This window comes from Rhamphochromis sp. 'chilingali', assembly GCF_963969265.1.
Source record: "Rhamphochromis sp. 'chilingali' genome assembly, chromosome: 2".
Classification (NCBI taxonomy): Eukaryota; Metazoa; Chordata; class Actinopteri; order Cichliformes; family Cichlidae; genus Rhamphochromis; species Rhamphochromis sp. 'chilingali'.
In genome coordinates this window covers 67,010,985-67,020,955 of record NC_137930.1, presented here as the reverse complement: position 1 = coordinate 67,020,955, position 9,971 = coordinate 67,010,985, and the positions used below count along the sequence as shown (strand labels likewise).

Below are 9,971 nucleotides of genomic sequence, written 5' to 3'. Positions count from 1 at the left end.
CTGTTGCAGGGCTAACACACACAGAGACAGACAACCATTCGCACTCACATTCACACCTATGGGCAATTTAGATAGATAAATTAACCTATCCCCACTAATTCAATGCAGCCAAACATAAGTCTAGAACCAAGATTACAGGAGGAAACTATCAGCCCCCACATCCATCAGCAACTTCAACAATCACCTCACACAAGGTTTATAACTAGCATCATTTAGCTTAATAGCTTGCACACTGTAAAAACGATAACTAGCAATTGTTGATTTCACTAAAGTTTTTAAATTAAACTGACTTAGAAATAAAACTTTCTATTTACAACCTAAAAAAGCTTGTCTACCCAACAAATTTCTTTCATTGTTGTCCTAACTAAGATTTTCTAGACAGCATAACAAAGATTATCAACTTTTGAGCAGAGTTTCTGAGTCAAGTTGGGAACCAGTGGGAAACCCCGTAGATGACTGGCACATGTGGTCTGAACAAGTTTGAACTAAACCAAACGGACTTTCAACTGAGCCTGAGCAGACCTGAGCTGTGTGATAGTGGTTTACCATGTGTTCTAGACTAAAAACCTCCTAAGAAAATTTGAACCATCGTGGCTGGATTTGGATGCAAATTGCAATTTTTCGACCATTGAGGATTTTCACTTCTGCAGTTGGAGTGTATAATTCTTTTGGACAGGTGCTGGAGCTGCCGACCATTTACCCTAGCAGGTAAGCTAACTACATGTGTTATTAAGATTTTCTACAAGCGCCTAGGCTGCATCCTCCTGAGGACCCGGGAGAATGGAACTAGTAAAACACTGAAAAAGGCCAACAATAGCATTTTTAAGTTATCTAAGTGACTTAATTGACACCCCCCCCCCCTTGGCTAGCTATCGAGCTGGTGGGTAACAGACGTCTCCGAAAGCGTCGGCGCACTCTTGCAAGTATATGTTGTCTTAATAAACTGAACAGATATTAGCAATTTACATAGCTACATTAACGCCTGAAAATATCTTAAAAGTTTATTTTGTGACCCAGAAAGAGTAATATTAAAACTAATTCCACAGGTAGAATTTGCACATGCGCAATAAGGATCGGGGAGTCCGATCCGTAACTTTTTTTCTCTCGTTTTTTTTCTACATTATATTGAAATGTTTCAATATTGCAAACATTTTAAGAGATGCTTATTATAAGGAGGACGTATTTCTCGGACAAATTTAGAGGAGTCCACTATGAATTTGGGCAGCCTTCGTCGCGCCGCTGTGTCGTAATCGGGCTACAAGCAGCCTCTGAAGGCTTTAGCTCAGAGTAGTGGCCAGCGCAAAAAGTAATGTTTAATGTTAAACACTCTGATATTTAGACAGACATCACTAAATGACGGTATCTCACACTGGCTTTTTACAGCACTTCTGCCATGGTAAAACTTATTAGCTTATTACCCGTTTTGTAACCAGTTTCAATGTTATCTTTGCATGAAAACGTTATGTTAACATTGACAACAAACTGGGCCAAGCACGCGTTGTCATGGAGACGCTTTCATGGGTCGGTGTAGGATATGTGCGCCAATTATATGACAGTGATATAAGTAACTTGCATATTGTCTAATATTGTTTTTTCACTTTTTCAATAGTCACCGTTTATCCGGTGCAGCACTGTTACTTTAAAGTAATGTTTAAAGCTGACTTGACAGTTTGTCAGCTGGTGTAAGATTGCCTAATGTACTGTAAGTTAATGTCACACGCAAATTAAAGTTGTACTTCATGCTCTGTATTATAAGATTGCTACATTTTCAGAGCTTTTTACATAATGGGGAAGGAGACAATATTTAAGGAATGATTGTGTGTTGCTGATGTATATTGTGTTACAGATAGTATTATTTTTTTCTATAGTTATTGCATTTTTTTTATCATAGTAACAAAAAAATGTTTGAATTCAAGCTTGCATTTATGTTACATGTCATGTATGTTATCAATCATATACTTGATATAGTAGACAAGTGGTCATATGTAAGTTAATATGATTCCTTACATATTTTTTTCATGATGTCTCTGGTTTTGGCTTGTTGATGTATTCAGCTCCTGCATCTATGGATTCCTTCTGTGTGTTAGATATGGATGTTTTATCCCATTGCAAAAGTGCTTTTGGCAAAATTGACTATGTCTCTTGTGTTTCAGGGGTGGATTTCATGCAGTGCCGATTTTGCAAATTCACAAGCTCCAGTCAAGAGACTCTTTTGAAACATTTCCGCCTTCATCACGGACAAGGTGCACATTGGCCATGCATTCACACAGACTGTGTATGTGTATTTAAAACACCTGGAGCATTACAATCACACCTCTCAAGGTCACACTCAATAGTAAAAATCCACAAAAATTCCACATTTCAGTGTGAATTGTGTGACTTTAAGGAGATTTGCAGTGAGAAAACCTTTTGGAACCATCTTGGACATCATTTAAAGAACCGAGAAACCGTACAATGTCCCTTTTTAAGGTGTAATTTTAAAACAAACATTCGCCCAACCTTCAGTTCTCACAGAAGTCGAAACCATAAAAATTGTACACTTGAGGATTTTCGAACAATTGCAAGAACTGTTTCTGAAGATGAGATAATTGAAAGTGAGCAATCTGATTGTGAAGCAGGAACATCAGCTTATAATTTTGTGAGACCAGATGAGCTTGACAAGATTGTAAAGGATGTGGATAGTGAGACACTTGAACACAAACTGGCATCTCTCTTTCTGTGTATGCAAACAGTGTTGCATGTTTCTCGAGCTGCAACACAAAAGATTGTAGAGGATTTCCATAACCTGCTCTCTTTCTCTAACATTCATACTCTCACCAGTGTAAAAGAGATCCTTTCAAAGCATGAAATAGAAGTAAATGATTGTGTTTTGCAAGACATTTCTAATGCCCTAGTTCAAACTAATCCACTGCTTTTAACAACATCGGAGAAAGGTTCCCTATCTACAGATCACAGAAGGAATATATATTTCAAAGAGCAGTTTTCTGTTGTAGAACCCACAGAGTATCTGTACAACACAGCTCATAAAAACTCTTTTGTTTATATATCTGTCACTAAGATACTTGAGACTTTACTGGGACGGGCAGATTTTTTGGACCAAATTGTATTTAATCAAGAAGCTTTATCTGGACACTTTAAGTCATTTCAAGACGGCAAGTACTACAAGGGCAATAAGTTACTGGGACAACAAAACTTATGTATCAGTTTGGGGTTGTATATTGATGATTTTGAAGTTTGTAACCCACTGGGCACCTCTAGAAAACGTCACAAGATTACTGCAGTATATTGGGTAGTTCTTAATTTACCACCCAGATTTCGATCTAATCTTTGTTCAATTCAGCTTGCTCTCTTAGGTAAAAGTGTGGATGTCAAACAATATGGTTATGAAAAGTTTTTTGAGCCACTGATTAAAGATATAAGGTGTCTAGAAGAAGAGGGAATTTTTGTGGAAGTTGTAAGCCAGTTTATTAAGGGCACTGTATATTGTGTGAGCGCAGATAACCTTGGTGCACATGGTCTGGCAGGCTTTTATGAAAGTTTTACTGTTGACAAGTTCTGTCGCTTTTGTTTGATAAGTCGGGACAAAATTGCAACGACTGAAGTTAATGACTTCCAATTGAGGGGTGTTGATCAACACAATTCATTTCTGGAAGAGCTTAGGCAAACTGACAACCTCCAAAGTGTTAATGGGGTAAAAAGGGAATGTGTACTGAGCAAACATTTACTATTCTTTCACCCAATAACCGGATTTCCTCCAGATATTTTGCATGACCTTTTTGAAGGCGTCATTCCTTTGGAGTTGTCCTTATGTTTAAAAAAGCTGATCTCAAAAGGGTTCATTACATTTGATACATTAAACAACTTCATAAAATCATTTCCCTACAAATATTCGGACAAAGTAAACAAGCCTCAAAAAATTCCAAAAACAAGCTTTGAGAAAGGAACAGTTTTTGGTAATGGACATGAAAATTGGACACTGCTGCGCTTACTTCCTTTTATAATTGGATGTAAGATACCAGAACAGGAGCCAGCTTGGGAGATTTTAATGGACCTCAAGGAAATTGTTGACATTGTTGTCTCAAACAGACTCACTGAGGAAGCATTGTGTTATTTATCTTGCAAACTACTGGATCATCGCTTGTTGCTTACCAGTACCTTTCCGGACTTCAGACTAAGGCCAAAACACCACTTCATTGACCACTACCCACATCTTATACGCTGCTATGGGCCGTTAGTGGAATTGTGGACGATGAGATTTGAAGCAAAACATAGCTTCTTTAAAAAGGTGGTCCATGACACTCACAACTGGAAAAATGTGCTGCTAACTCTTTCCTTGAAACACCAGCAAATGATGGCATACCATCTGGATAGTGGGAACCTTTTAAAACCAAAGCTCTATGTTGACAATGTGAAAGTGGTCAGGGTTTCAGAATTGGATCCATCAATCAAGTGTGAAATACAAAAGAAGTACCCTCATCTAGACAGTGTGTCTCTGTCTAAAACCGTTCATTTTTTTGGGACACAGTATGTGGCGGGCATGATTTTATCTGCTGGGCAATGCAGTGGCCTCCCAGAATTCCACAAGATTGTGACCATTCTTGTCAATGCAGAGGAGGTGACATTCATTTGTAAAAGACTGAGTTCCTGGTACATTGAACATTTCAGGTCCTATGAGCTTGTTGAACACACCTGTGCAGACCTTCTTGTGCTGGATCCAGATGTGCTGACGGATTATCACCCTCTAACAGCATACACAGTTGGTGGAAAGCTGATGGTGACCCCAAGGACGTACCTTCTCTATTAAAGCAACTTTATAATGGTATGTTCTCTCCCCTCCACCCTGTCTCCTATTCTGATCTCCCCTCTCACCCACCCTTTTTCTCTATTGTACTCTACTTCAAAACTCATTTCCCCTTGCTTTTTCTTTTCTTCTCCACACACTTCTTTCTTCTATCACTCTGCTATCCTCACCAAATTATCTCTCTCTCCTTTGTTTTCTCCTCATTAAGCATTAGTTTTGTGCTGAATGAATTGAAGGTTTTCCCAAGTGTAGGCCAGTTGAGTACAGTGGCTGAAGAAAATGAAAACTTGGATATAGACTTGAGCTTTATTTAAAAAAATTTTGTGTGTGTGTGTTTTTTACATTTGTAGACTAAATCATTTGCAAATCAAATGTAGTCAGCAGATTCATCTGGAAAAAGGCAGCTGTATGGTATAGGTGTCAACTGTCTTCTAATTGTGTTTGGCTATTGATTTTCTGCCAACTTTTTTTTCTCCTCTTTTCAGACTTTGTTACTTCGGGTAGTTCTTTCCTCCAGAGAAGCCCGGCGAGTCCAGCTTCCTGAAGTACCAGCATCTGTGGGACAATTGATTGATATACTTAAAGAAAGACTTGAACTTGCAGGTGACTTCTCACTACAGTTTGAGGATCCAGATTTCGGAAATGCAATATGCAATCTTACAGCAATATCTGAATTACCAGCTGAGCGTGCAGTCCTGCATATAATGTGGAACTGTGATTCATCTACACTTAACCAATCCATTGCTTCAGTGTCCTCTGCTTCAGTCTCTTCCCAGGACACAATAAGTGTGCACTCTGATGATTTCAGGCCTAGCTGGACCGATACTATCCAGATGAACTTAAGACATGTGTCAGAGTGGCCCTCTCCATTTTCTATTCCCAAGTTTTCACATGATGTTGAACTGAAATTGTGTAAGGCTAATGTGACATATGAAAAATCTAAGAAGGGCCTTGCAGTAACAAGAGACATGAAGATGGAGATTTTGGATAAAATTGCAGAGGCAGTGTTTGAAATTAAAGCCTACCCTGAGAAAGATGAGGTTGAGTCAGTGGCTTCTGCACTGGTTCTCAAATATCCATGCCTGAAGGAGCCAGGTAGCATCACAGGCTACGAGGGATGGAAAGCAAGTATCAAGCACAAACTTGGAAACTACAGATCAAAGCTTCGTCGGGCAGGCTGCAATGAAGTAAATGTAAACAGGAAAAGGAAAGGAGAAGATGAAGCCAGCAGTCCTTTCACCCTTAAAAAGCCCAAACGTGGAGAGGTCAATCATGTCCCAGATTATCCACAGCACCATGATGATTCTACTCTTGAAGAGGAAAGAGTTGCTCTGGTCAGTGAAATGAAGAAGAAACAAAAGAACTTGAAAGTCATACAGCAGAAGATGGCGCTGACATTTTCTCTCAGGCGGAGAGAGGTTGTGGAGTGTCAACCTATGGTATCTGAGGTCCAGGAGAGATGGCCTGGGCTGTTTTCCTCTGAGGAGGTAAGAGTGTCCAAATTTATTTATAATTTAATTATTATTCAAATTGGGCATGACTTATACTAGATGGACTATTATTGAAGTAGTACAGTATTTGCTGGTGTAATGCATTGGCCAACTTTATTATACCTTGTGCAACCAGTCCACATTGAAATCTGTGACCCATTAGATTATTTGACCTGTCATAATATTCTTACCCTGAACATTTCTGCCAGTACAAGAAAAGAGTCCCCATGCTAAATCAAAATTGTTCTTCCTGTGAAACAGAAAGTCAATCACATAATTTTTGACTTAGCATGTATGTTTTTTTTATTTTAGTGCTGGAAATAGGACTTCTATAGACTGAGATTTTTAGGGAAAGAATACTAAGGCAGGTCACATAATCTGATTCGTCACAGATTTTGGTGCAACGTAGAACATAATATGTATTTGCATATTGATACTGTTTTTTGTGGAGGGTGTTTCTATTCCTGTGCAAAATGTGTATTCATGAGAGATTTTTGAAGTAGGTTTTGCGGTTGATAACACAGTCAGGCATATAACATGGTGCAGACTGTACAAGGCAGCTACCCAGAAATTTTCTGTGCTGAATAAATGGCAATATTTTGGTTATTGTCTTGTTTAGATATCTGAAGAATTTCATCGGATCACAAGCAAAGACCTCCTAGGGACGTTCAATGCATCCCTCAACAAATTTGTGCCTGGCCTGCTGAAACTATACCGGTCTAAGAAGGGAGCTCTTGGTGAGGACATGGAAGACCTCTTGGATAAACTTGATGAACAGGTAAGTGCTCCTTTACCTGACATTTTTAGAAGAGAGTATACCTTTGTCATAACAGAAAAAAATGTTGGCTTCAGCCAAAACACATCAATGGAAATGAATGTCATCAGTCATTACTTTGTTTTTATTTGGCGGTATTTTATTTAATTTGTAAAAAGAAAGTAAAATCGTTAAAATGGTGTTTTGTTTTTTTAAGTTTTACATGTTGCTGGGCCTGATCTGTATTTTATTTTCATTACTATAAGAGTTCTGATTTTGCATTGTGTGTAGGTACACCACGTTACTATACTAATTTAAATGCTTGTTTTCCACTGAATGCTCTTTAGACATCTGACATTGTGTCCCACCGAAAGACAGCAGCACTGAGAGGCCTGCCCATTTTCCTCAGAGAGGATGCAACACAGGTTTTCCTGAAGTGCTTAGTAAGTACAAAAAAGTAATGCAAGCAAAACTAATTGCTATGAGATGTTTTTAAAAGATGATTTAATCCAAAATGGAAATGTCCACTTCCTCAGTGCAGTCCAGATAATTTTATGGTGAGGATTGCAGTTGTCATAACTCTCGCTGCTTTTTTTTCTGCTGAGGAGCACCTGGGCATTGTTAGTGGGTGTTCAACAGCAGAAAATATTTTTGTACAAAACTCATCACAAGGTTGGTTGGTGAAAGATATTGTGCTGTTAATTAAAGGAAAATAAGCTTTTTCTTTTTAAAACCTCCATGAGTCAAATGAGCATCATGGTATAGAGGTTAAAGTTAAGATCTTTAGAAATGTATTTTGTCTTTAATTTTTCTTAGCTTTCAATAATTCATATTTTACTTTTCTTCTCTTCAGGACACTGACATTTTGGAACCAGTGTTGAACGGTGCATCAGTTGCCATCCTCACCATCCTGCAAGATGACGATGCCGATACGTCTGTGCGAGAACATGCTGTTGTGTTGGAAGGGGACATCGTGCTACATAACATTCCAGACCTCTCTACTGCCTTGGCATACCTCTTTGGCCTTCTGTATGCCCTCAACATTGATTATCCAAAGCAGATGAGTTATACCTTTGAAGCAATTCAGGGCATCTTTTTTGAACTCGGTGGCTCTCGATGCTCACAGCGCATAAGGTCTCTAAAAACAAAGCTTTTGCTGTGACTGTTAATGGGGAAGCCAGACATGAGTTTAACTTGTTCTTAAACATGTTCAAGTGCATTGTAGAGTCATGTAAAAAAAAAAACCCAGTAGTTCAACCCCTTTCCCTCTATATAATCGTTCACCTGTTACAAAGAGTTGCATATTTAGTGTTTGAACTGTTAAAATTAATTAGGAATAAGTGAAGGAAAGAGGGAGGAAAGGAAGAAGGGAGAAAAGAAGGAACAGTCAAAACAGAATGGTTCATTTTGACCTGGTCGATCAATATGAAGTTGAAGTGGATAAGGGATTATTTGAAATGTAAATATTAGTCAGATGAATCTGTATTATTGAGAATCTATGGTGAAATTTTGTCTTGTAGGATTTTAAAAGATTTGTTACAGTGTTTTTCACTCCACCTGAAGTATGGAACTGGTATTTTACCTGATAGTTCGCTGTTCATTGATGGTAACATTTCTAATAACTTTTGACTTCTGTAGTTCATCATAGTAAGCCCATGTAAAATGTCGATGTCTGGGTACATAGGCAATTGTTTGTTGCACTACCCTATTTAGTGTGCAATAGTTAAGTTAAGCTTTTACAGGACAGCCAGGGTGTGAACGTGAATGACTAAGCTGCTGGACACTTTTCTTTTTTTCTGGACTCTGGAATTTTAATGTCTCTGCTGGGGTGCTCAAAGCACCCTAAAGAAACTGGCAACACGTTTTTTTCTGTTTGTTTGCTTTTTTACAGAAATTCACCCCACTGCCCATGACCTTCTGAAATATACTGAAAGCACTGTTGAAAAAAATAAATACGTTTTTACATAACATTCAGTTGTGCTTTGTTTTATTCTATATCTGTTTGAGTGTTTTTTTCATGTACGATAACAGCATACATTTTTCTTTATTTATATTGGTAAATTTTCAACTCACTGGAGTAAGAATTGTATGATTATTCAACAAGAATATCTGCGTTTGGTGAATTTAGGAATACATGGCCTTGGAGGGAATAATTGTATGTTAATTCAACAGGAATATCTTTGTTTGGTGAAGGCAGAAATACATGGCATTGAAACCAGAATTTCTTTGTTAGACTTACAGGATTATCCTAATTAGGTCAACAAGTAGATCCAAGTTGGCAGAACATGAAAATATTAGTTAAGTCAACTACAGTTGGCAGAAGTTGAGAAAACTCAAAAATCTCTTGCATCATGTTGCCTTGAAATTTTAAGTTTTCTCAACTTTTTCTTTTTTACAGTGTATGTGGGTGTGCTGCATAACATTCAACCTGCAAGGCAGGCCAGTTTGTCTTTTTACATGCATTACAGTGCTCCTCTGACTGCCCAGCATGTCATGGTGTGTGTGGGAGTGATTGTCCTTATCTTGGACAACATCCGTCTCACTAACACCACCTTAAGCCAGTCCAGCTCAATCCCCACACCATTACTGGCCATGCGGATCAGTATATTGAATCTGTTGGATCTGCGACCCTCAACCTGCTGCCCCAGCATGCAACATGCAACAGAATAGAGGATGGCACTGGCCACCTGTGACAAGTGGATGAGCACTTGTCCAGAAGTATTGACTTTATGCACATTATGCACATTATTCTCTCTATATATGTATTAGCTATGATTTGCTATTGTCAAAGTAACATTGCTGCACTTACTATCCTGGGTTTGTTTGTGTAAGCATTCTGTTGCCAGCAGACAAACATTCAGCAAGTTAAAGCAAATGCTCAGTTATATGTTGCTTTATATTTTATTATGTTGCAGAATTAAGTAGG

The 9,971-nt window shown here is 38.3% G+C and overlaps 1 protein-coding gene across 1 annotated transcript; it reads left to right on the top strand.

Moving 5' to 3' along the window:
• Positions 1 to 337: 337 nt before the first annotated feature.
• On the top strand, positions 338 to 8,254 carry LOC308391663 (sterile alpha motif domain-containing protein 3-like). The gene is made up of 7 exons (XM_080874319.1): positions 338 to 708; positions 2,154 to 2,243; positions 4,666 to 4,819; positions 5,287 to 6,288; positions 6,911 to 7,069; positions 7,393 to 7,488; positions 7,899 to 8,254. Exons 3-7 carry the CDS (start codon positions 4,817 to 4,819, stop codon positions 8,205 to 8,207), a joined length of 1,569 nt encoding a protein of 522 aa, XP_080730445.1. The 5' UTR covers positions 338 to 708; positions 2,154 to 2,243; positions 4,666 to 4,816; the 3' UTR covers positions 8,208 to 8,254.
• Positions 8,255 to 9,971: the final 1,717 nt, after the last annotated feature.